The sequence below is a fragment of the Vulpes vulpes genome, chromosome 5 (assembly GCF_048418805.1).
Source record: "Vulpes vulpes isolate BD-2025 chromosome 5, VulVul3, whole genome shotgun sequence".
Lineage (NCBI taxonomy): Eukaryota > Metazoa > Chordata > Mammalia > Carnivora > Canidae > Vulpes > Vulpes vulpes.
In genome coordinates this window covers 128,036,698-128,063,250 of record NC_132784.1, presented here as the reverse complement: position 1 = coordinate 128,063,250, position 26,553 = coordinate 128,036,698, and the positions used below count along the sequence as shown (strand labels likewise).

At 44.8% G+C, this 26,553-nt stretch overlaps 1 protein-coding gene and 1 non-coding gene across 2 annotated transcripts in view; both read left to right on the top strand.

Moving 5' to 3' along the window:
- Positions 1–26,553, top strand: part of LAMB4 (laminin subunit beta 4) — a 93,559-nt gene that overhangs the window by 40,186 nt on the left and 26,820 nt on the right. The window contains exons 14-24 of the mRNA XM_025984059.2: positions 1,500–1,685; positions 3,130–3,245; positions 4,051–4,171; positions 8,553–8,730; positions 9,867–10,010; positions 11,565–11,796; positions 12,266–12,423; positions 14,101–14,325; positions 14,939–15,159; positions 20,037–20,133; positions 23,223–23,598. Coding sequence (XP_025839844.2) covers positions 1,500–1,685; positions 3,130–3,245; positions 4,051–4,171; positions 8,553–8,730; positions 9,867–10,010; positions 11,565–11,796; positions 12,266–12,423; positions 14,101–14,325; positions 14,939–15,159; positions 20,037–20,133; positions 23,223–23,598 — 2,054 coding nt within the window. The remainder of the gene's footprint in view (positions 1–1,499; positions 1,686–3,129; positions 3,246–4,050; positions 4,172–8,552; positions 8,731–9,866; positions 10,011–11,564; positions 11,797–12,265; positions 12,424–14,100; positions 14,326–14,938; positions 15,160–20,036; positions 20,134–23,222; positions 23,599–26,553) is intronic.
- Positions 10,247–10,353, top strand: LOC112908588 (U6 spliceosomal RNA). The gene has a single exon (XR_003232951.2). It is a non-coding gene; the product is annotated as a U6 spliceosomal RNA (small nuclear RNA).

Below are 26,553 nucleotides of genomic sequence, written 5' to 3'. Positions count from 1 at the left end.
TTCTAGGTAAACAGTCTGGCACCGAAGGTCTCAGATCAAGTGTCCTAGAAACAGAGCCCAAGACTGGGTTCAGGTGCATGTGATCTCTTCAGGAAGTCTTGTTCAGGAAAACTCTGTAATAGGATGATGGAAACAAGACAGGAGGAAAGAATAAGATGTAGTCTCAGGTAAAGCAAACCTTGATCCATGAAGGAGTTTGGAAGCATAAACTGCAGACCAAGTAGTCCTGTCTGCTGAGAAGGCAAAGTTAGCTTTCCCTACCCTTGTACTGAGAAGCCATTGGCTGCAGCTACCCTGGGGGGCAGGACTGGAGGTGGGATTGGGGAGGAGGTATGGGGTGGGGCAATTCTCCAGAGAGAGAGGCAACTGTGAGCTCTTAGAAGCCACATACACAGCAAGTCAGGGGTGGGTGCACCAACCAGGTAGAGGGGATGGGGGGGGCACCTGCTGTGTCTACTGCCATCGTGAGGGTATATAGGCATGTTTGCATGTATCTGTGGAAACCTAATCTGGTTGCTATAGTTTCTTATTGACATTTCGGTTCCCGATGCGAGACTCCAAACTCGTAGCAAGGACTCTATCCTATTCATCTTCGCGTCCCTGATGCAGGGACCGGCATTGAACTGTTACTGAATAAACAATTATCAAACGAAGAGCAATTTGGGCTAGATCACTGAGCAACTTGAACTCCAGGCTAAGTAATCTGGGCGTGATTCTGTTGGCAGTTGGAAAGAGTGTGAAACACTTACTGGCAGTGGTGGACAATGTGCATGGACCAGGGAGAGGATGGAGAGAGAGGCCAAGGCGCCGTTGCAGTGATACAGGCAAGAAGCCACAAGAAGCAGAGTTGGGGGGAGGCTGGGAGCACGGGGAGGCAGATGCAAAAGTCATTAAAGTATTATCTGCAGGATCCAGACGGCCCCCCCGGCTGAGAGCCAGCATAGAGACCATCAGGGATGCTAATCAATCAAGTGTGTAACAAATTTTATACTTCCACGCCTCCAAGCAGATAGAAGAGCGTTTCTCACATGTGTGTGGAAGAAATATCCCCACCAAAAAAATAAATCTGGGTGGGTTTTTCTCAGTGTCGTGCATAATTAGGCAAAGTCCGTGAAGTAAGCATGGGAATATTTTTCTTTCCCTCCATATTTTGGCCAGGATCCCACAGTCCTGTCCGAGAAAACCCAAGGTCACCAGTGTGGAATTTGTTCAATTCATTAGCACGTGGGGTACTTAAGTTTAAAGTGGTTTCCGGTGACATGGCTTTCAAATCAATCATTCCACACAGTCACATATGTCCCAAAGCTGCAGATTCAGCACATTATTTCTCAGCTGCATTCTGGACCCTATGCTGGTTGAAATAATTTATCTGTGACTCAGATAGATCCTATACACATCAGGAAATGCATACTTTCTCTCTCTCTCTCTCTCTCTCTCTCTCTGAGCTCTTCCAGGACTCGACTGTAGGCAAAGCTGTGTGCATTCCTCTCTAATTATAGGGCTCAGTGACTTCTGGCCAGGCGCCTGTCGTTCACGTTGTTTTCCGAGAACCAGTGCCCGGGACCCCTGCTGCGTGGACTGGACCTGGATTTGCCAGGGTTCTCTCTGGGGCTGGCTTGAGATTTGCTGTCGCCAACATCTCCTTTCCCATGGACTTCACCGTTGCCCTTCGCTATGAAACTCAGGTATCCAACGACTTCTTCAGGGGTAAAAAGCCACCCAGAGAACATTCTCGAACTACAAGCTTCCTCTCCAGTCTTGCTAGATAGGGTCATCAGAAAGTGATTTGCAAAAAAAAAAAAAAAAAAAAAAAATAGCACATCTGGAGAGCATTATAAATCAAAGAGTTTCCTAACAATATTAAAACAACACAGTAAGCCAGAGGCAGACATGCTTTATTCCATGGAGAGAAGCTCAAGTTGAAGTTCTATATCTAAGGCACAAGGTCTGAGGAAGTGGTGATGGAATGTTTGTAGAAGAATGATTAAAAAAAAAAAAAAACTGAACACAAATTCTGCCCTCCTGGGACTTTTTTCTAAAAATTTAATAAGCGAACCTGTGCACAGAGATGCAGATTCATGCAGAAGAGGTGTTGATTTTGCACTTGGAATTTACTCTGGAACGAAAAAAAACTATGAGCAGGCTGCTCCTCTTGCCTCCTCCCCCTGCCTTTGGAGAAATATCTAAGGCAGAGTAGAAACCAAATCAGAAAAATACTTGATCTAGAGCAGTGGTTCCTAATGTTTTCTTTGTATAAGTTTTTCTCTGATAATCTGAAACCCCACAGACCATTTCCCTAGAAGAATATTATATCCGCTGGGGGAGGTCTCAGAGCCCCCAGACTTCCTCCAGCGACCACATTCTGGAAGCACGCATGGTGCATTGTATGACTAGAGCGTCTGACCCACTTTGAAACTCTTATATGACATAATTCTCTACTTCTCACTTATAAATGAAAGCCAAGGGACTTCAATGAACTTGGACCTGATGAGTATATGAGTCATTAAAAATATAATATAAATATACATATATAATATATATATCTTTTAATTTTTCCAGAGAGAGGACACATCTGTGACATCTTTAAAAAGCATTTCCAAATTGCATGGCTTTCAGAGTAGAGCTAATTAGCATATGCTATAAATATGTCTATGCGTATCTAGACACCTACAAATAGATTTAGTAATATGATAATCAGATATTATATAACAAAATCTACGTCATGATATATTTATATAATAATATTTATGCAAAATAACATGGGGGGGAAGTAAATATCCTTTCGTGAAGGATTCTAAATTTTCATTTTTGTTCTATGATCCAGGGACAGGATGAGTTAATTGACTCTTTGGGAGACAGAGGTTAAAGACGAGGCCTGTCAGGAGCACCAGGGCTTTTCCAGCCCATGAACTATTGCTACAGCCAGAGACAATGTTCCATCTGCCTGGGTCTCAATTCAGACCCCAGTGACTTAGAGCTGAGAGTGAGCCTCTCAGACTTCTCTCAGCTCCAAAATCCTCTCTTGCCAGAGGCCTGTGGGTTGCAAATTTGAGTCCAAGTGTGTCCATGAGTCATGCGTTGTGTGTGCACTCTCACCAAGGATATGCTTTTTATGTCATGCCTGTCTAGCCCGCAGCCGACTGGGCCGTCCAGGTCCTGGTTAACCCCCTTGGAGGGAGCAAGCACTGTACGCACGAGACTCCATGGCCACGGCCACCACCTTTCCCTCTACCGGCGGCTTCCAGGTATGCTTGGGACCTGTTCTCAAACATAGAAGACTTCTTTAATTTTCTTCATCTACCTATGTAGATGTGTCAAAGAACCAAGCCGGAAGAGAGGTGTATTAAAGGACATTGTGACACCTATTGTTTGCTGTGTGCTACACTAAGCTGCACAAGTTTAAGATCATATTTTAGCTTGCTAACAACTCACCGAGGTAGACTTCCTCTTCAACAGGCAAGGAGGGGTTGAGAATGAGAATGCTTAGAGACCTGCCCCCCAGTCTCATAGCTAATGTACTGCAGAACCAGGATTCTAGCCCCAATCTCCTGATTCTCAGTCTCGAAAGTTCCTTTCCCATTCCCCAGATGGCCTTGAGAGGTGACACAGTGAAATGCTACAAGAGTAAGAGTAAGCTGGCATGATCGCAACAGCTGGGAGTCTATAAGGTAAAAAAGCTACTAATTTTGAGGCCACTAATTTTGCATCAGAGATTTGTGGCAAAATAAATCAGAGCCCCTGTTGAGATGAGTATGACAGGCAGGATGAAGGACATGCGTTCCATCCTTTTCCCAGATTAGTCGTGACAGCTCATGACTATTAGTTCCTAAGGCTTTGCTATTTGGCACAGTCCTGTGCAAGAGCCACAGAGAGGATCTGACAGTGAATTTGCTGTCCTCCCAACCCACCCGAGCTGGTGTAGACCTGGCCTCTGCCCCACAGTCGAACCCACTTCAGCACAGGTAGAGAGCACCAGCAAATGCTCTGGCTGCTTAGGTTACATAATCGTACATTTGTCACTGAATTTTTGCTTTATTTCTCTTAATACAGAATCGTGCTGCTTCCCACACCCATCTGTTTAGAACCAGATGTACAATATTCCATAGACGCCTATTTTTCCCAGCCTTTGGAAGGAGGGTCCCACGCTCATTCACACATCTTGGTGGATTCAGTAAGTATCACGCAGCACCGGGGGTGCTTCCGTCTAAACTGAGCCCCATTATCGTTCTACTTTTAGACTCCATGGTGAAATGTTTCTTTAGAAGTATAAATGAGTTTTTTCATGATAAAAAAAAAATCACTTATTCTCTATCAACGTCACCTAACACCGATCACAGACCTTACGGAACAGCCTGTGCCAACAACGGTTGAAAGTGATTTACATACTATTTAGTCTTCACGGCAAGCCTATGAGGTAGGCCCTGTCATTGTGCCCATTTTATAGATGACAGAACTGAAACTCAGGCTCACAGAGCCAATGAGCGAGGAGTCAGCGATCAGAGCCAGACTCCCTGATGGCCGAGCCCCCGCTCGGAGCCACCAAGGTGTCCTGGCACCCAGAAAGTTCAGGAAGAAATTCCATCACTGAAAGTGTCATCGTCTTGTAAGTTCCACTTTTTATATACTGTGTCTTTATATCACCGTGATCCGAACGCTCATACAAGTACGTAGACAGGTATTTTTCAGTTCCCCTTATAAGTGTTTTCTTATGGTGCTTATGTAATCTTCTTATCATTTTTAGGAATGATGGGTAATATTTCCTCAAATGACTTCTCCCGACATCTTTCCCCCATAGATTTGGGCCATAGAGTTGGCTTCCAGTTGATTTTATAATAATAATAATATAAATATAACATATAAATTATTATATAACAATAATAGTTATGAAACTCAAATTTAGGAGAGCTAAGACACTCCCCATCTTACATCCATACCCTGAATATTTCTAATTTTGTAAATTTCAAAGATTATGACTTGATGCTCTATTTCACGCATCCATGCAAATTATCCATGCATCGCGCACTCACCGAGCAGACACGGGCTGATAGTGTGCTGGTTCCTGGGGTATAAGGCCCCTGCCCTCCAAGAATTCTCAGCCTGTTACAGAAGACAGGAGTGTACTAAAATCACTGCAGCGATATTTGATAGACACATAATATAAACGGGTAACTTGAAATTAACTGAAAAATATTTCCATTGGTCGGTTCTCAAGCGATCGTTCTGTTACGCGTAGCTACCAAAACAGTAAAGCCTGGATGAAAATTGGGAGAAGAGCCTGATCTTGGCAAACTGTCAGAGCTTCCAAGGAGAGGCTAGATCCCTCTCTCAGGTCAGATTCCCCAGAAGCCCAAGCTGAGACAGGGACCCGGGTACCCCTGCTTTGTTGAGGGTGTGCTGGTGGGGGAAGAGGCGCGAGGGACAGGGGTGGGAACCGAGCAAGGATGTGATCCCCACTTCAGTGTAGCCAACTCCACTGGGAGCTTGGCAGCATAACTGTGCCACAGAGCCGGTTCCTCCCGGAGGCAGTGGTGGGCCTGCGTGCGCCCGGTCATCCACCCCGCCCACCCCTAGTGAGCGCATCGACTTCTAGACCAGTCGGCTGAGTCCAAGTTTCTGGAGAAAGGGACAGCTGTGCGCCTTCAGCAGCCAATGGCACAGCAGCTGGCGAACGGGAGGATGTGGGCAGGGCACCTACAATGTCCCTGCGAGACCCCGACCCCAGATGTCCAGGAGGAGAAAGTCAATGCACGTTTTTGATTACAGACTGATGCACTTATTTCCATCCCACCAATTTTGCTGCTCTGGCAAGATGCTTGACTGGGCCCTGGCCCTTCCAAGTTCATTCTTCTCTGCAGCCTGATGAACATTTATATCTAGGACTAGGATGTATTACCAAGAAGCCCAAGCGAAAGCTTTGTTCAACCCTGGATGCTCCTTCTGCAGAAATAGCTTTTATTTGGCAAATATGGAGAAACAGTTACAAATTTTCCTTCAGTCACCCTGATCCCATGATCTATGCTTCCCTGAAATGTGTTTGGAGTTGAAAGTATATTAGCCATGCTCGAATGTAAAGCTGCCATTCTTTTAAACCATGGATGGACTACACTTGGTAAACAACGTCTTTAGAAGTTTCTAGAAGAAGGGAGTCATGACATTACAAGATCCTGTAGCTTGACAGGGACTCTTATCATCTGGCCTATCTGCTGGGTGCCAGGACGGGCTTCCCCTAAACTGCCTCAGACCAGTGACTTTAGATAATGAATCCCTGGTTGGCAGCCCTCATCTCCAACCCTAGCCAATCCGGCTTCTTTCTGCCTCTCCCTTCACTCTCAGTTCGTGTTTGGAGAGCACAGTCCTTTTAGTGTCAACTTGAAGAGACGACTCTAGACGGGTATATATACTTCTTTATTGAGCAAATATTTATGAAGTCGTTACTGTAAATTAGACATTGCGGTAGGCCGCGGGTGTAAACAAGACAAGCGCCTTGCCCGACGTGCCGGGGCTTACTGTCTATAGGGAGGAATGCAGACATTACACAGGAGATGGCAACGTGGCCCGAGAGTTACTGGAAGCTATGACAGCTCACTGAACGGAAAAGCTCGGTGTGGCTCGAGCGGTGATTCGCAGCATCGCCTGACCCGACCTCCTCTCTTTATTGCGAATATCTTGTAACACTCTTTACCAGCTCAAAGTGCAGTTCATTGGCATTATAGCCCACCTGCACACGTAACCCCAGACAACGTCTGGGTAATATGCACCTATGAAGAGACATCAAAAGAAAGTAGCCCATAGAGAAACACTGTGTACTTCAGTATATGTCTACACTAAATGTCTACACTCTGGCATAAATACACAGAAGGCAGGGACACGCTCATATGTGTAGGATCACTCAGTGTGACACAGCCATGAAAGCAGGTGTGCTGCAAACATGTGTAACATGCTTTTAAAACATAGGGTAAGTCCTTCAACACATAATTATAAACAAAGATTTGTCTCTCTGGGCAGCCCGGGTGGCTCAAGCAGTTTGGCGCCGCCTTCGGCCCGGGGCCTGATCCTGGAGACCCGGGATTGAGTCCCACGTCAGGCTCCATGCATGGTGCCTGCTTCTCCCTCTGCCTGTGTCTCTGCTTTTCTCTCTCTCCTCTTTGTGTATTCTCAGAAATAAATAAATAAAATCTCTTAAAACAAAAACAAAAACAAAAACAAAGATTTGTCTCTCACGCGGGAGGATTTTCCTTTTGGTCAAAATGTCTGGGATTTCTGATCCCCCCACACACACTAAAAGCCAGCAACACACCTCATCTGATGGCCATGACAACCAAAACCACCCCTTGGAATTTGCAAAATGCCCCTTAGGGGATGGCACCTGCCATATTGAGAATCACTGAGCCAGAAGGTCAAACTGCTGAGCCACCCAGGAGTCCCTCAAAAAGATTTTATTTATTTTTTTTAAAAGATTTTTTATTTATTCATTTATGATAGAGAGAGAGAGAGAGAGAGACAAGTAGAGGGAGAAGCAGGCTCCATGCCAGGAGCCCAACGCAGGACCCGACCCTGGGACTCCAGGATCGCGCCCTGGGCCAAAGGCAGGCGCCAAACCGCTGAGCCATCCAGGGATCCCCCCCCTCAAAAAGATTTTAAATGGTTTTCGGTTATAACTTCGGTAAAATCTCCTCAAGAAATATAACTGTATGGCTTTTCTTCACATAGGTATCAGATGTGATACAGATGATCCTTCTTTGAGAATAAACTTAAGAACAATGCGTTTGTCCCTCTAATAGCTGGATGGCCTAACCCAGCAATTCACAAAATGCATCTGTGAAATATTGAGTTTATGGGATGTTAGTAAGTGTTACTTGAATATGGGACCAAGTGGTTAACCAAGCATGGAAGCGCTGAGTTTAAAAGTATTTTTGTTGCAGGACTTCTCAGAGCTTTAGTAAGTTCATCTACACTGACTCTCCAAGAGGCAGAGAGTTTGTTGTAGGACACCACTGTTCATATGTAATTGCAAAGAACAAAACTTTTAAAAGGAGGGTTTTTTGGAATTAGAGTTCCACAGTTAATACTATGGAATGCACTAAGCTGTACTTTCTAAATTTGTCACAGTAGCCTAGTTAAAAGTCTTTGAAATCTAAGACAAATTCACAAGCAAGCTAAAAATATAGTAAGAATGATTTTTAAAAGTCTTATTTTTTTGTCCCAAGTCAATAAATGTAAATATTTAAAGATTTCTTAAATAGGGCAGCCTGGGTGGTTCAGCGCCTGCCTTCGGCCCAGGACATGATCCTGGAGACCCGGGATCGAGTCCCACGTCGGGCTCCCTGCATGGAGCTTGCTTTTCCCTCTGCCTGTGTCTCTGCCTCTCTCTCTTTCTGTGTGTCTCTCATGAATAAATAAAATCTTTTAAAAATATATTAAATTTTTTTAAAGATTTCTTAAGTAAAATGAAAATCTTAAAATCTTCTCATAGATCTACTTGTTTATGTAACTAGAATCTTGAACAGGAGACAGTTATGAACCTAAGTCTTCTTTTTGTATTATTTTAAAAGCTTGGTCTGATTCCCCAAATCAATTCATTGGAGAATTTCTGCAGCAAGCAGGATTTAGAGGAGTATCAGCTGCACAACTGTGTTGAGATCGCCTCAAAGATGGGACCTCAGGTGTCCCCCGGTGTGTGTGAAAGGCTTATAGTCAGCATGTCTGCCAAGCTGCACAACGGGGCTATAGGTGAGTACTGGCCTCATGGGCTCCATTGACACACAGCTTTTTGGAATGTGAGTGAGTCGATCGCATTTATTGTAGCAGCTACTCCAAACAACTAATGTCAATACCAATTGCCCAGTGATTGGACACTCAGTCCATCTGAGGTGTTGGAATCCCAATGCACAGTACAGTAGGTGCATAAAGAAGGAGCCTTCCGGTACATTGGGCCACTAGAGCCCTAGAACAATGGCCCTAAAACACTAATTTGGAATCCTGGACATTGAGGGCCGGAATGAACTCCAAACAACTTCTTTCATCCTCAAACCTTCATTCAATAAGCGAGCCTCTTGGAGTCCAAACACATTAGGTGATTTGTCCATGTCACTAAGCCACAGGGTGGTGTTTCTCACCCTTAGCACTTCTGAAATTTGGAGCTGGATAATGCTTTGTTGTGGAGGGGTCGGCATGGGGGGCTGCCCTGTGCATTATAGGAAGCTTAGCAGCCTCCCTTCCCCTCTGCCCACCTGATACCGGTAGCACGTTCCCGCCAGTTGTGACATTCAAAAATGTCTTCAAATTTTGTTATATGTTCCCAGTGGTGCCAGGTAGAGGGGTAGTTTGCAAAATCTCCCTCCAGCTGTAGAGTGACAGCTACAGTGAGAGCCCAGGCTTCCTGAGTTCTGGGCAAGCGCGTTTCCCGTTATACTGCAGGACGCTGGCTTCAGAATGCCCACAACGTCATGAATGTGATGGAAGAAGGGAAATCAAACAGATAGTCCAGCACCAAGGTAGATCATCAGGAATTGAAGGAGTAACGTCAATAATAATGATTATACTGGAACAGCTGATTATTCAAACAGTTTAAGCCTTTCATTAACTTGTTAAGTAACATTAACATTTATTGTTAAGGTATGCTTAGTCAGTAATGTTTATTGAGCACCTACTACATGCCACACAGTTCTAGGTACTTCAGAGGCCTTATTGTCTTTAATCCTTATAATTCCCTGGGGTAGATCCTATATTTTTCCCATTTAATGCATGAAGGAATCAAGGATGACAGAAATAGCGAGTGAAAGAGAAGTGAACTAAAGCTCCCAACAGGACCAGGGACTTCTCTGTCACTTCCTTCGCCTCTAACTGCCCTCTTCGGCTCCCCGCAGCCTGCAAGTGTCACCCTCAGGGCTCGGTGGGGCCCAGCTGCAGCCGACTTGGGGGCCAGTGCCAATGTAAGCCTCACGTGGCCGGGCGCTGCTGTGACAGGTGCTCACCTGGAAGCTACGGTCTGGGACATCATGGCTGTCACCGTACGTAGCAAAAGATAGATGGGGGAAGACACGCATGGTCTTGGAGTTTTGGAGTTTTGAAGACAGGGAAATCATTGTGGGAGTTTGAAAGAGGAGGGGCCAGGGAATTGGACTACATTACTCGGGCTGTCTGTCTCTATAGATAAAGTGTGCAAAAAAAATTCCCATCATATTTCATTCATCCGTTCAGTGGGCACCAACTGTATACAGAGCTCCATTAGGAATCATGAGTGATGGCGCCCACTTCAACAGCGTATATACTAAAATTGGAATGGCACACAGAAGATCAGCGTGGCCCCTACACAAGGATGACACACAAATTTGTGAAGGAAGCATGAGTGATGGTAAAGACATGGCCCAGGCTTCTGGGGGTTTGTGGTCTGTATCAAAGAGATGGCAAGTCCAGGGAGGATGTGGGAGGGACACCGGGAAAGGTGTCGGCTGTGCCAACCCAGCTTTGTGACCTGGCAGCGAAGCCCAGGGGCTGGCCAGGCTAAAAGAACAGCGAGATTGAGAATTCGAGGAAGGGGACCACGCTGTCACCCCTCTGATGCTGGGGTCGCCAAGAGCCGTGGAACTGATCTTCTAAGCTGCCTGTTGATAAGGGCTTAGATGGGTCTTTGTCTACATGTGGAAATCCAGGCTCGTGTCATGTTCAGGGTATGCAGTTCTGTGTTCACGCTGTGTACCAGTAGTGCAAACAGCCTTCTCCACCGAAACCTGTCTTGGGTGGTCTCTCCAGGTAGGTTAATTCTTTCAGGTGAAGGAATGTATGTTTTAAGTCAGAGTTCAGAGAGACGACACACCTTGCTGGTCACTCTCTACCCAGCACACATCTCTTTTTATCACTTTTGTTTCCCTCTCTTTAAAGAAGAGAAAGAAAAGAAAGAGAAAGAAAGAAGAAAGAAAGAAAGAAAGAAAGAAAGAAAGAAAGAAAGAAAGAAAGAAAGAAAGGAAGGAAGAAAGAAAGAAAGAAAGAAGGAAGGAAGGAAGGAAGGAAGGAAGGAAAGAAAGAAAGAAAAAAAGAAAGGAAGGAAGGAAGGAAGAAAGAAAGAAAGGAAAATGAGGTGCTAGAGATTCACAAAGGGGCAAACATGTCATTGGCCTCGGGCCTTTGCATAGGGAAGACTGGCTCAAAGAGTTGAACAGTTCCCTAGAAAAGGAAGGAGTGAGCCTCTGTGATCTCACCTAGGAAAAAGAAAAGTCCACCCATCTTGAAAAGGGGCTTTATATTTTTTAATAAAGATTATAATTTTATACCTTGAAGTCTGACTTAATAAATGGGAGTTCAAGGCACTAAAAACATGACAATTGCTCAGGTCCTCTGTATAAACAACGCTTTTAAGACCCGATTGCTCACCGCACCCTGTTTATTGGGTGAATCAGTTGAACAAATGTTGACCTGGTGCTCGGCGCCGGCCAGATTCTCAGACTCCCCTGACTTACCTGATGGGGATGCCACAGGGAGCTCAGGACTCCAAAAGCAGGACTGTAACTTGTTTCCCCAGCACACCACCTGTCCCTCCTCCCCACATGGTCTCTTTCTTTATCTAGCATGTCACTGCCACCCTCAAGGCTCAAAGACCACTGTATGCGACCAAATAACGGGACAGTGCTCCTGCCAGGGGGAGGTGGCCGGCCGCCGTTGTGACCGGTGCCTGCAAGGCTACTTCGGATTTCCCAGCTGCCACCCTTGCCTTTGTAATGGGTTCGCCGAACTTTGTGACCCAGAGACAGGGTCATGCTTCAATTGCGGGGGTTTTACAACTGGAAGAAACTGTGAAAGGTATGGAATCCCTGTGCACTTGAATTTTATTTCTTTTGTTCCAATGTCCCAACACTCCCTGAAGGACCACTGAGTAGAGACTCAGCTGTATTTAAGTGTAGAAGCCTTGCTATGGGCGATGGGAGGGCGGGGGGGCGCGGGGAGATAGAACCTCGCTCCTGGTGTCCTTCAAGATCTTGTGATGAGCCAGACCATGTCTGATTAAATAAAAAAACAGGCATTTATTTGCCTGGCACGTTGCTTTTTACGTCCCTGAAATAGGACATGTAAATGAACTGCCACTACATTGAGTTTAATGACTCTACCTTGGGACGTTCAAGGTAAGGCAAAGAAGAACTTCACAGAGCAAGCGAGCACCTTCTAAAATACTGAGTTTTGAGAGTTGTGCTGTCCTCAAGCACAGCAAATCCACACCGGCTACTGTGAGCTTTTCCCGGGGACGTTTGGTACAAAGAAATTGTCTTGACAGATGCATCGATGGTTACTATGGGAATCCTGCTGCGGGACAGTCCTGTCGCCCTTGCCCATGTCCAGATGTTCCCTCGAGCAGCCAATATTTTGCCCACTCCTGTTATCAGCATCCTTGGAGCTCAGATGTGATCTGCAATTGTCTTCAAGGTTATACAGGTACACAGTCTAGTTTCTTCTCTCCCATACTGCTCTCCAAAAAATGATCCCATGTTCATAATTTATCTGCTTTGAACAACTGAGCGGTACTGAATCTAAGTTAGTGGCAAGAAGGCACAATCTGGTGCATTGCCGCTTTACTGAACAAGGGATTTGAATGATTCAGAAACCAAGGACAACGAAAAGCTTATTCCTCTGAACTATACTTGTTAGATAATGTTCTGGAAAACTGACTGACCAAATGAGTTCAAACCAAATTGACTTATTTAAAATAAAATCATCACATTTTAAGTAAGACACTTAGGTGATTAAGCGATATATATGTCTTATAACATAGAACATAAGCAATTAAAAAGTAAAAGCTTTTAATCACATGCCTCCTTTATATAATTTCAACCAATCGATTGGATATTTCAATATCAAATCAACCAACTGATTTGATGTTTCACCAGTATAACTTATTTTTTCAGATATCTTGAAACACTGATTTGGGCATCCTACAGACACCGCATAAGTCAACTCAATATTTATGTCTGTTGCTCTACCAAAAATTTTATTTTGAAGAGTTTAAGCATGAGTCTGAATATATAACGCAACAAGGAAAAAACATAAAATCTACTTGATTTAATCATATTTTGAAGATATGCTGCTACTATTTTCTTCAGTGATAATTACCATCATGATAATAAAGGACATGGCTAATTTTTTATTTGCCAACTATGTCTCTACATCATTCTGACCTCTTCTCATGTCTTTTGTGTCCATGTCCCCCCTGGCTTAGTTGGTCAGTGTTTAAGAACTGAGACCATGGGGGGGAATCCCTGGGTGACTCAGGGGTTTAGTGCCTGCCTTCTGCCAGGGTGGGATCCTGGAGACCCGGGATCAGGTCCCGCATTGGGCTCTTCGCATGGAGCCTGCTTCTCCCTCTGCCTGTGTCACTGCCTCTCTCTCTCTCTGTCTTTCATGAATAAATAAATAAAATCTTAAAAAAAAAAAAAAAACAAGAACTGAGACCATGATTGGCTGACAAGAACATTCCTAAAAAGATGAACCAAGATGTGGGGAATAGACTTACAGTTTGGGCACCCAATTGACCACAGGTCCCCGTGGTTGGCAGGGTAGCAGGTGGAGGAGCGAAGGGTTGGTTTCTCCATACAGTGCTTGATAAGAACTCCCTCCAAGGTTCGTTCATCAAGAAAACCACTGTCACCATCTTCACTGCTAGACCTACATCTCAGGGTGCTGCTAGATCACCTCCAGGACCAGGTGAGGGTGGAGGGACCCCAGAGAGAGCAGGAACTGAGATTGGCGTTAGATCCTGGGGCACACTTGGGTGACCCAGTTGGATAAAGATCCGGGAATCCTGTGCCTACCACTCTGTAGTTCTTTCGAGAAGAACTAGAATGGCTTCCTCACCACGGACTTCCTAGTTCTGAATCATCGCTGTGTTCTCTGACTGGAGAATACATCAAAGTGAAGGTTTTAATTCAGAACATTTTTCCTTCTTCATCCCCAACGTGTGACATCTCATTATCCCTAGATGAGCCTAATTATTCTCGGTAGCAGTCTCCATCCCTGCCCCCCGACACACGTGTACACACGCATATACACACATACACACGTTCACACACACACACACTTCTCATCTCATTCCCTTTGCCTCTCCCCTTCTTTCAGGTAAGCAGTGTGGAGAATGCTCTGCGGGTTTCTATGGAAATCCCAGAGTTTCGGGAGCCCCTTGCCAGCCGTGTGTGTGCAACAACAACACCGATGTGACGGATCCGGAGTCCTGCAGCCCGCTAACCGGGGAGTGCCTTAAGTGTTTGCACAACACTCAGGGGCCCAACTGCCAGTTCTGCAAACCAGGTCACTTTGGATCTGCCCTCAATCAGACCTGCAGGAGTAAGTCTGTCAAGCTCTGGGGGGAAACGTGGCAGCAGAGTGTGGCCCTCGGGGCACGGTGCCACCTGGGGACAGGGCTGGGACAGTAATAGGCCGATGCCCAGACTATGCCTCTGACCCACTGAGTGTAATCTCCAGGGCTCTGCATTGGAACCAGTTCACCCGGTGTCTTTAACGTATACATTGGGGGAGTGCTGATGTAGCAGAGGGCAAGGGTTGGAGTCTATGGTTTAAAATAATAAAAAAAAAGAGGAGGAGTAAGCTGCTCGTTTATCGGGAATATTTAACTATTTCAGTTGATTCAAGTCAACGTAGTAAACCATTTGTTTTCAGATCATGACTAGCATGTGGAAAGAGCCAGGTTTTTGGTCACCCCAATTGTGAGCCCTTGGAATGTAGCCAGCAGAACCGCAGGATATTGCTAGGTGGGGAGGTCAAAAAGAGTTGAATGCGTTCAGCCCACTTAGATTCCGTGATAAGTCTGCAATATCGTAAGGTGTTTCTGCCTTGAGCCCTTTGGAGAAACATCCAGATCCGAATGGCTGTTCGTGTGGTTTGTTGAATGCCAGCGTTGTCCCTGAATTTACCTCTAGCAGTGGCTCTATGATCCCAGGGTGCTCCTGCCATCCTCCTGGTGTGAATCCAGCTGAGTGTCCCCCTGGCCTGGGAGCTTGCCTCTGTGACCCTGACACTGGCATGTGCCCTTGTCTGCCCAACGTCACGGGCCGGACCTGTGACCGCTGTGCAGACGGATACTGGAATCTGGTCCCTGGCAGGGGGTGTCAGCCATGTGATTGTGACCCCCGGACCTCTCACGGTGGCCACTGTGACCAGGTAAGATATTTGAACTTACCAGGGCACTAGAGTGGGAAGGAAGGGGGAGACATGGTTGCCAAATTTGTAAATAATGTTTTCTTTATGTACTGTTGCCAATTAGTGTTTGGGGACAGGATTAGCCTTATATGGGGATGGAATCTGCATTTACCAAGCAATGAAAAGCACTAAAAAAGACCATGAGGGTCTCAAGGTCTAGTCTGGCCTTCTTTGGTTTTCTCCAAACTTCTCTGCAATTGGGGAAGACAGGATTTATATATGTGAAACAGATAACTTCCCTTTCCTGTTTCGGATGTATAATCACAGGGAAGCTCCAAGAAATTGATCATTAATCAGAATTGATGGTCAATCAGAATGAAAATCAATGGATACTTTCAGAACCCACAGTTCCATTTTCCAAAATTGACCTGTCATTCCTGATAGCTCACCAATTGCTTTGGGTGCAGGTAAAATAAGAGGTGCTCTTTACTTATCAGACCAGCATCAATTGTCTCTACCAACTACTCAAAATAACGAGAAGCATGATTCACCTCCAATTTCAGCTCCACTGAGTAAGAATAAGAATGCGGGGTAGAGCAGTAGGAGCACGTATGCAGCGTACAATATACAATTAATGCTACTTAAATGCACATGTGATTTTTAGTCAATAAAATCAGCATTGAATTTTTAAAACAAATATAACAATATCTATATGGAAAAAAACTATTCATGTCACGATCAGGGTATTGTACCTACTAAATATATTCTTTTTTAAAAAAGACATATTCTTTGAAACACTTTTGACATTAATAGAGATTGGAAGGAAGGGTAAAACAATGCTGAGAGATTTTAGAATCAGTCCACCCTACAGGGACCAGGGTTTAATTGGAATCAAAATGCTAATTTAAGAAGCTGGACTTTCCCCAACTACTACTAATAATGATAAGCATGGCTCACCTCCAATTTCGGCTCCACCGTTCAACTTATTTAAAGGTCAAATCTTATGCAAGTCAACTTGTGAAGGTAGTTCTCATATACAGAATGTGTTTTCCTTTCTCTTTTTTTCTTTTTCTCCAACCCTCCTGCTCCAACCCGCATTCATATACACACATACACACACATACACACACACACACACACACTCAGCATGCCCTTTTTCCTTTAATAAATTGTTTTTAAAGAAAATTTTCTTTTTCTTAAAAATTTTATTTATTAGAGAGAGAAAGAGCACAAGCAGGAGAGGAGCAGAGGGGGAGGGAAAAGCAGACTCTCTACAGAGCAGGGAGCTTGACATGGGGCTCGACACCAGGACTCCAGGATCATGACCTGAGCCAAACGCAACTGCTTAACCAACTGAGCCCCCCGGTGCCCCCTTATTACATTTTTTATTTTAGAATAGATTTAAAGAGAGTTGTGAAGATAGTACAGAGAAGATATACACCATACCCAGCTTCCTCAGCTTCTAACATCTTCCATTAATATGGCAGATTTGTCACAATTAATGAACCAATATCGATATATTATCATTAACCAATGTCCATAATTTATTCAGATTTCCTTAGTTGTTTACCTATTGTCCCCTTGCCATTCCATGACCCCATCCAGGTCACTACATTACATTTAGTCATCTTGTCTCCTCAGATTCTTTTTCGTTGTAACATTTCTCAGACTTTCCTTATTTTTGATGACCTACACAATTTTGAGGAGGATTTTGTGAAATATCCCTCTGTTCAAATTTATCTGAGGTTTTCTCATGGTTGGACTTGGATTATGAGTTTGAGGAAGAAGACCACAGAGGGAAAGTGCTGTTCCCATATCACGCTATGTGCTATTTACACGTCTTATCACTGTTGACACGAATCTCAACCACCTAGTGGTTGTCATGGTTCTGTACTGTGAAGTTACTCTTTTTCCTCCTTTCCATACTGTGCTCTTTGGAAGAAAGTCATTATGCACAGTCTATACTTGAGGAGTTTCACTCGCCTTCCTTGAGAGCAGAGTATCTCCATAAATTATTTAGAATTCTTCTGCACTGGAGATTTATCTGTTGTCCCCCACATCTTCATTTATTAATCACTTTTTAATATCCATACAGCGTCATGGATATTTATATTATACTTCAACTTACAATCTAATACTACTTTATTTTGTTCAAGTTATTTTAGCTTTGGTCATTGGGAGCTATTTCAGGGGATTTCTGTGTCCCTTTGACATACCTCTATTATTTTTTTAAGCACTTTTTTGCATGAGAAGATACTCTAAGCTCATCTGGTATATTTCCTGCCCCCATCCTAGGAAAAGCCCCTCCCTCCCTTCCTCCCTCCCTCTTTCTTTCTTTCTTTCTTTCTTTCTTTCTTTCTTTCTTTCTTTCTTTCTTTCTTTCTTTCTTCTTTCTTCCAAGAGAGAGAAAAAGAGAGCAGGGAGGAGGGTCAGAGGGAAAGGGAAAGAGAATATTAAGCAGGCTCCACATGTAGAGCCTGACACAGGGCTCAATCTCATGACCCTAAGATCATGACCTGAGTCTGAATCAAACGTCAGATGCTTAACCAACTGAGCCATCCAGATGCCCCAAACCAGCCATTTTTTTAAAGGAGCTCTGGTTTCTTTTACTGGAGAATGATATTTGAACACTAGATGACCACACTTCTATTCCTCACACTTGCAACCACCAACCATGAAACAAAATGGTAGATCTCCACATGACTGCTTGGCTTCCTAACTCAAGAGGAATGCCTGAATGCTTCTTTAACCTTTTAGCAGCTCCTCCTCCTCCTCCTTCTTCATCTTCGTCTTCATCTTCGCCTTCGTCTTCATCTTCTTCTTCGTCTTCTTCGTCTTCTTCTAAGTAAGCTCCATACCCAGTGTGGAGCCAAACATGAGGCTTGAACTCACAACCCTGAGATCAAGACCTGAGCTGAGATCAAGAGTTAGACGCTTAACTGAGTCACCTAGATGCCTTGAGGACCTTGTAGGAAGCATATTTGTAGCAGGACTCAACAAAGACCACAGTCCACTAATGGAGACTAAGGGAAGACTATGAAGCTAAAAGTCAGATGACATTGGTTTAACCAAAGAGCCCTCTTGTGACAAGGGTTGTCTGGTTCATTGGGGATTACTTGGGGAAGGTTGCTTTTTAAAATCAGGGAACACTTTCATTGGGGTATTGAAGAGACAGGTGGATATTTAGATTCCAGGCTATTTAAATAACCACTGGTAAATATCTCTATGTCGGCCAGTAGGACATCCCTAGTGCATTATTACAGAGAGATCCAAATGTGCCATCCAATATTTTCATCAACAGTTTAGATGGAGTTGGAGAAACATGCTTATCAAATATTACAAATTTGCAGATGTTGCAAAATTGTGAGCTAATGTGATAAAGGCAGAACAAGAGACAAGATATCCTAACAAGCTGAACTGTGGGCTGGAAAGAAGAATGTAAAATGTTACTGGGATAAAAGTAAAGTTTTGCAATTGGGTTTTTAAAATCCATTGCATAAATACAGGGTAAGAGTAATAACCTGGCACCAGCTCCTGTGAAAAATATCTGAGGATTTTCACTATGTGCTTCAACTGAGCCAACAGTGGGGGCCGGGCTGCCAAAGACATAGTGCTCATGTATGACAGAGTAGTAGAAATGCCATGCTCATTTCAGGACAGTCATCATCCCATTGTCCTCTGGCTCAGACAGCCGTGGGAGCATTGTTGTTTTTTTCTGAGTACCACATTTGAAACATTATATTGACAAACTAGTATGTGTCCAAAGGAAGATAGGATGGCAGGTAGAACAATTGCTATTCTGCAGTGAAGGCTTGAGTAAATTAGGGGTGGCAGGCCTGAAGAAAAGAAGAAACTGCAAATTGAGAACAGTCATCTCTCGTCGGGAGGAGGACTGTCAGAGATTGAGAACAGTCATCTCTCGTTGGGAGGAGGACTGTCAGAGGGAAGGGACAGGCTGCCTGGTGTTGTGCAATTCCGTAAGACAGGGCTCAGAACAGTGGGTACAAGTCACAAAGGAGCAGATTCTGCATCCATGTAAGAAAACATTGCCCAACAGTTAAGGATGACCAGCAGTATGCAAGGCCACAGGGACAGCCCACTCACCATCACTCCTTCCATTTGCATAGATGCTAGTGGGAACTCCAAAGATGGGTAGCAGCTGTGTAGATCCAGTCATTCTATAAATCAAGCAACTTATGGAGTTGTTGTTTAAGCCGTTTTGGCCAAGTATAACCTCGGACTGCAACAATAATGATTTGCTTCTTTATTTTTCTCCTGTTAATTTTTGAACCTCCCGCATTTTCAGAAAAGCTGGTCAAGGATCCAGTTGGCATGATGCACAAAGGATCAGCCCTCTCCCCAAAACCTAGTTAAATAACTATCATTAAATGACCAAGCCTCAATTGCAAAAAAAAGAAAAAAAAAAAAGAAAAAAAAAGTTTTCTTGAGCAAAAACACTAGCCCAATTGGGAGAAAGTCCATTGTGCATTCCATAATGGAAACACTATTTGCCAAATTAGTTGATGAATGTTAGTCTGGGTCTTTGGCCTCTCTGTGTTATGCACGAACTCCCATAACTGTAGAGGAAAAGAATGTGGCCCGTTTCCCATTATGTGTCTTGTTTTCATTTACATCTGCGTATATTTCCCAGTTTGGGGCCACCTGTCCTCGAACAGCTGGAAGCAGGCGGTATATTCAGAGGCCCTGAGACAAAACACATTAGCTCCTGAGCCTTGGTATTGCCAAGGGTGGTTGCTGGCCGTGGGAATCATCCTTCCTCTGCCCTTGCACAGCTGTATGTTCTAAACCACTGGAGGGAAAACTGTTTTATATAAAGATGCATTATTTGTTTTAGATCATAAAGCTTGTCGATTCTTCACCCATGACTGTTCTCATAGCTTACAGGCCAATGTCGGTGTAAATTAGGCTATGATGGGAAACACTGCAGTGGATGCAAGGAAAATTATTATGGTGATCCACTGGAGCAATGCATTCGTAAGTATTACTAATTCTAAAATCATGAGGGCTGTCTACGGGCAAGCTATGAACCGTAGCATGAATTTTAAATTTTAAATTCTTTTATTTGATTAAAAAAATCACAATGGCTAATCTTAGTTTCGAAAATAATATTTTTATAGCCTTATAAAAAGATTTTAGTCTAAACTTTAGGCTACGTTAAATGTTAGTCTTTTAAAAGTTGAAGCCTGGATTACAATTCCTCAAAGTCATTAAGATGGAACAGACCTCTGAGGTCATGACTTGCAGCCAGTTTTCTGCCATTTAGAAGCTTGTTGACGAAAATAGCTTCTTGATGGAAGAACAGACTGGGAGATGGATCATTGGAAGGCAGCAGAGGGGATGTTTCCTCAACCTGGATCTTATAACTCTGGGTCTTTTACATACTCACTGATTCATTTATTTTACAATATTCATAATGTGCCTATTGGATCCACTAGGTTGTGAGCAAATAGGGCAAGGCCCCTAATCTCGTGGAGTTTGTGTGCTAGTGCCTTTCACCCCATGTCTTAACATTGATTATGGGATTTAGAGCAGCACCAGCCAACAGAATGTTCCGCAGAGATGGAAATGGTCCAATCGGCACCTTTGGGATGCAGGGCCTGTGAGCTGGTGAGCACGTGCAATGTGGCTAGTGCAAATGAGGCAAAGAACTGTGTGTTCAATTCATTAAATCTCAGGAGCCCCATGTGGTTAGTGGCTACCATATTGGACAGCACAGATTTAGAATCTGGGTTAGTTCTAGAAGGAGGGATTTTTGAATCTCAAAAGTCTGCTGCCAAAAGAGGTCAATCCAAAGAAATATCAGATGTGCGGGCTTAGCATGGTCATCTCTACCTAGCCACACATGGTAACCCTTTCCTCCTTTGTATTCCTCTATAAATGGGCTTCGGTGGCTAAAACAAATTGCCTTCGTTTCCTTGCCCCATTCAAATCTATACCCTCAATGATTTTCCCCGGGGCCCACCTAGTTTTCTAAGTGGAATTGCTACATTAAAAACCAGGGAGGAATTCTGGCTCCTGGAAAATCTGAGTCTCTTTCCTCTGTGCCCCTCTGATATTTCGATAATCTCACTTTCCGAAATGCTTTCATCTTTGATAGAGAAAACTTTGCAAATGAGTTCTGGCTGAGGCCCCCAGGCCACAGAGGATGTGCTGGACAGATGGTATCTAGTTGACGAGCCTAGCGTGTTAACCAGTTTTTGTTTGCAGTCGGAATTTTTACTCAAGTTATAAAATCCATTCTTCAATCGCTTGTTCCTTGCAGTTAGTCCACTGACATAGGCTAATGATTCCCTGACCTTTTGGAAATTGCTGTCCCTGCCACACCTCTGTCCACCCTACTCAAAATCCCTAATCAAAAACCTACTTGACTGAATTACATGGAGTGTCGTTTTGCTTCGTTTTGTTTTTCTAACTAAGACAAAATTAATTTAACGTTCTCCTTTTTAAAGGACTTGATTTAGGACACTTGAGTGGCTCAGCGGTTGAGCACCTACCTTCCACTCAGGGCATGATCCCAGGTCCTGGGATCGAGTCCCACATCGGGCCCCCTGTGAGGAGCCTGCTTCTCCCTCTGCCTCTGTCTCTGCCGCACCCCCCCGCCTCTGTCTCTCATGAATAAATAAATATTTTTTTAAAAAAGACTTGATTTTTTTTTCTTTTTAGAGTAGTTTTAGGTTCACAGCAAAATTGAGAGGAAGGTATAGAGATTTCCCATATGTCCATACCCCCCCAGCCCCATCCCCACACCCCCAAGAGAGTGGCACATTTCTTACAACCAACGAACCTACATGGACACACTATGACCACTAAAGTCCGCAGTTCGAATTATGGTTCACTCTTCGTATTTTCCATTCTGTGGGTTTGGACAAATGTATAAGGACACGTGTCCACCGTGATGGCATCATGTGGAATATTTTCACTGCCTTAAAGATCCTCTGTGCGGCTCCTGCTCCCCTCTCACCACCTCTCTCCCCCAAGCCCGTGCCAACCACTCATCTTTTTACTGTCTCCATAGTTTTGCCTTTTCCAGAATGTCTGGTGGTTGGACTCTTACAGTTCGCAGCCTCTTCAGATTGATTTATTTCACTAGGTGATATTAAGGTTCCTTTGTGTCTTTTCATGGCTTGATAGCTCATTTCTTCTTGGCCCTGGAAAAGATCCCTTGTACCACAGTTTATCTATTCACCTGCTGCAGGACATCTTGGTTTTTTTCCAAGTCTGGGCAATGATATCTGCAGGCTTTTGGGTAGATGGTCAACTCCTTTGGGTAAATAGGATAGAGTGATTTCCCCCTCTTTTTTGAGGATGGACTGGTTCTTCTTATATAACGGAAAACAGCATCGGTGGGCACACCCCTGCTGGGTTTTACTGAGAGAGTGTGGTCGAGAGAATTCTCAGGGGGTCACCAACATGCCTGAGTCACCTACTGCAGTAGCAGTAGATACTAGCATGTCGTCCACCGTTACCTCCAGGTTGGTCACCCAAATAGGTAAAGGAGCCCACGCATGACCACTCACACTGTAAAGACAACACCTAGTATTTTCCACCCGGAGACCATAAACTGATTTGTTAGTGGAATGAAAAGAGGAGTGCTGTATGTAATTGCCCAGGTCTCTGTAATTTTTTTAAAGATTTTATTTATTTATTCATGGGAGACACACACACACACACACACACACAGGCAGAGACACAGGCAGAGGGAGAAGCAGGCTCCATGCAAGGGTCCCAATGTGGGACTCGATCCCAGGACCCCGGGGTCACGCCCTGAGCCAAAGGCAGATGCTCAACCACTGAGCCCCCCAGGTGTCCCCCAGGTCTATGTAGTTATACCAGTTTTATTTTTTTGTTTTGTTTTTTGTTTTTTGTTTTTTGTTGTTATACCAGTTTTAGTTGGTTTTTTTGTTTGTTTGTTTGTTTTTGTTATACCAGTTTTAAATGTCCACCTTAGAAATGAGTGTCAGGGACATCCTTGGGATGGGGAGCAATGCACTTTATTCTTGAGCTAGTCACGAGCAAAAGGCCAAGTGACTGACCTCCTCTGCTTCCTCTCTCTCCCACTTTAGCATGTGACTGCAGCGGAGAAGGTGCCCAGAAGCCCACCTGTGACCAGGACACGGGCATGTGCCGCTGTCGGGAGGGAGTCGGCGGCCCACGATGCGATCGCTGTGCCCGGGGTCACGGCCGGGAGTTCCCTGCCTGTCCGCGGTGTCACCAGTGCTTTGATCACTGGGACCGCACCGTCTCTGCCCTCTCCGAAGCGGTGCAAGGGTTAATGAGGCTGGCTGCTAACGTGGAAGATAAAAGAGAGACCGTGCTGGTCTGCGAGGCCAACTTCAAAGGCCTCCAAGAGAACTTGTCAGAAATAGAAAGGATTCTGAAACATCCTGTTTTCTCATCTGGGGAATTCTTAATAGTCAAGGATTATCAGGACTCCGCTCGGTAAGATTTGTGCACAAGCCACAGATAGCAAGTTCCTTGATTTACCTTAAATCCTTTGGGCTTTAAAAAGCAGCCTTCAATTTCAAAATGTACCTATGTGGACGTTAGGGAAATAATTTTTCAGTTAACGACCAGGCTGGCGATCACATTTGTCTGTCTCTTTCCTACCTACTTAGGATTACATGGGATCTTTCCAGATGCCATTGATTATAACAAAAAGGCAGTCATTAAGAGCTTGGTTGTGGACAGTCCAAACCCAGCAGAGCTGAAAGAGGCAAAATTGGAAAAAGCGTCGTTTATAATACAATTTTTGTTTCAATCAGTCAGGGAAATTTCTTCTAAATCTTCCCAAATTCTTCAGTTGTTTGGAAACCCGTACATTGATATGAAGCCATATAGCAAGTATGAGAGTTTCCTCAAAATGCATTGTTGTTTTCATTATATGTTATATGCATCTATATGTTTATGTAGCATTCATCAAACATTTCTAGAAATTATGTTGGTTGTTCTGGGCCAGGGCTCAGCACACCCCAGGCAAAATCCAACATGCCACCTATTTTTGTAAATGAAGCTTCGCTGGCACACAGCCACGCGCACTTGTGTACCTGTCCTCTGTGGCTGCTTTCCTAGGACAACGGCAGAGTGGAGTAGCTGTGACAGAGGCTATGGCCCCCAAGGCCTAAAATATTTACTATCTGACCCTTTACAGAAAAGGTTTGCCAACCGCTCTGGGCAAAGCCAGGATGCACTGGGTACAGTTCCCGCCCTTCCAGGAGCACATAGTCTACTGAGAAACCAAAGAGATTGTGATTATGTAGCAAAATATCCCTTGTCCCCATAAAAGCTCCAGGACTAAGGAATAATGAAAGCCACAGAGTTTTGTGTTACACAAAACACAAGTGTCAACATAAGGCCGTTCATTTTCATCCCAGAAGTACATGGTAATAGCTTAAAAGTTACATGAGAGGGGCCCCTGGGTGGCTCAGTGGCTGAGCGCCCACCTTCAGCCCAGGGCATGATCCTGGGGTCCCGGGATCGAGTCCCACGTCGGGCTCCCCACATGGAGCCTGCTTCTCCCTCTGCCTGTGTCTCTGCCTCTCTCACCTGTGTCTTTCATGAATAGATAAATAAAATCTTTAAAAAATAAAAAAAATAAATAATAAAAGTTACATGAGGAAGAAGACCTGGCCCACCCGGAGAGTTCAGAGGAAGGACCACGCACCTTCAGGCCCCCAGGAGTCTCGTGGCCAGGCCAGGATGCGGGCCAAACACAGGCCCAGCCGTAGCCTTGTAAAGACCGTTGCCCTGCAGGATGGGGCCCTATATCCCCAGACCTTCCCACTTGTGCTGAGATGTCAGACATCCAGATTTTTATGGAAATGTCCCCACCTTAAAACAGAGCCGGTTAATCCAACAGCGCTTTTAAAAAGCACCGTCCAGGCCAAGTAAATATGCCTGAGAATGAGCTTTGGTCCAGACACCACTGGTCTGTGGTTCTAGAACACGGTGAACAAAGTGGACCTGTCAGAAAGAAGCCAGAATGAGCCAATCCGCAGCGGGCCTTCTACACAGAGAGACCACGAGACTCGGGGTAGAGTAGAAGGAGAGCGAGAGAAGCAGGAGTCCCAGGGCCAGGCCTGAAGTGATGAGGAAAGCAGTGAGTACTTCTTTCTTCTGCCAGAAACCAGCACGCCTGGCCCGTCCTGCTCCACCTGCTGGGCCCCCGTTCCTCCTTGGCAACCACCAAAGCACCACCTCCTCCCTGACGCCTTCCATGACCTCCTCAGCAAAAAGATATGTGCTTCCCGGGGGTCCCCTGAGGGCAGAGGCAGCCTTCCCCTGCTTGTACTCCCCAGGCCTGGTCCAGTTACACAGCTCGTGTTCTCTGGGTACACTACAAATGAAAGGGGGAGCAGAGGACAGGGAAGCCAGGACGTCACGGGTAGATATTCCATGAAGGGAAGCCACCTATTGCTGTGTGGCCTTGGGCAAGTGACTTAACTTCTCTGAGCTTCTGTTTCTTCATCAGAAAGGGGGATCAGGTCTCTTATTTCATCGGTTTCTTGTGAGAATGACTCAGACAAGTCTGGCACATTGTAAGAGCTTCGAGGGTACCAATTATAATAACACTAATCACCATCATTGTTATTATTATTAACCTGATGAATTACAGTCCTGACAGTTGGCGCCAGAAGGAAAAGTCTGTAGATTAGAAAGGGAGGGTAAGAGCAGAAAACGCTGGGAAGCGTCAGTTAATGCTCTGCACTTCTGCCAAAATAAATTAGTCCCAGAGATTCACACTGCAATTTGCCCCAACCGTACGCTTCACGATTTGCACCCAATTTCCTCATCACGAGGGATACACTAATTATTTACTTGAACCCACCATGGGTGCTGAACCCAGCAAATCGAAGAGGGACAGAGATCCTGGTGCAGACCATCTGGGAGAAGGTCGGGAGCATGAACATACCCCAGGGTACTCTCACCAACAAGGAGACCCCCTTGCCAGTCCTGGGAGTTAACAGTTAAGACCCTGGATGCAAGTGGCACTAGAAGGAGCCTTGCTGCAAGTGGATTTATTCTCAATAAGGAGCTCGGTTTTTACTCCAGGCTGGGTGAGGACTTCTGCGTTGAAAGCCTGAATAGGGCAGCCTGGGTGGCTGTGGTTTAGCGCCGCCTTCGGCCCAGGGCCTAATCCTGGAGACCCGGGATCAAGTCCCATGTCGGGCTCCCTGCATGGAGCCTGCTGCTCCCTCTGCCTGTGTCTCTGCGTCTCTCTCTCTCTCTCTCTCTCTCTCTCTCTCATGAATGAATAAATAAAATCTGGAAAAAAAAAAAAAAGAAGCCTGAACATAGTTTGGAGCTCATCGATTTAAATGAACCATGTCTGAATACATGTCTTTGGAAACCCAAAGCAGAGGAGGACAGAAAGAGTCCATGTAGTTGAGACTGGAA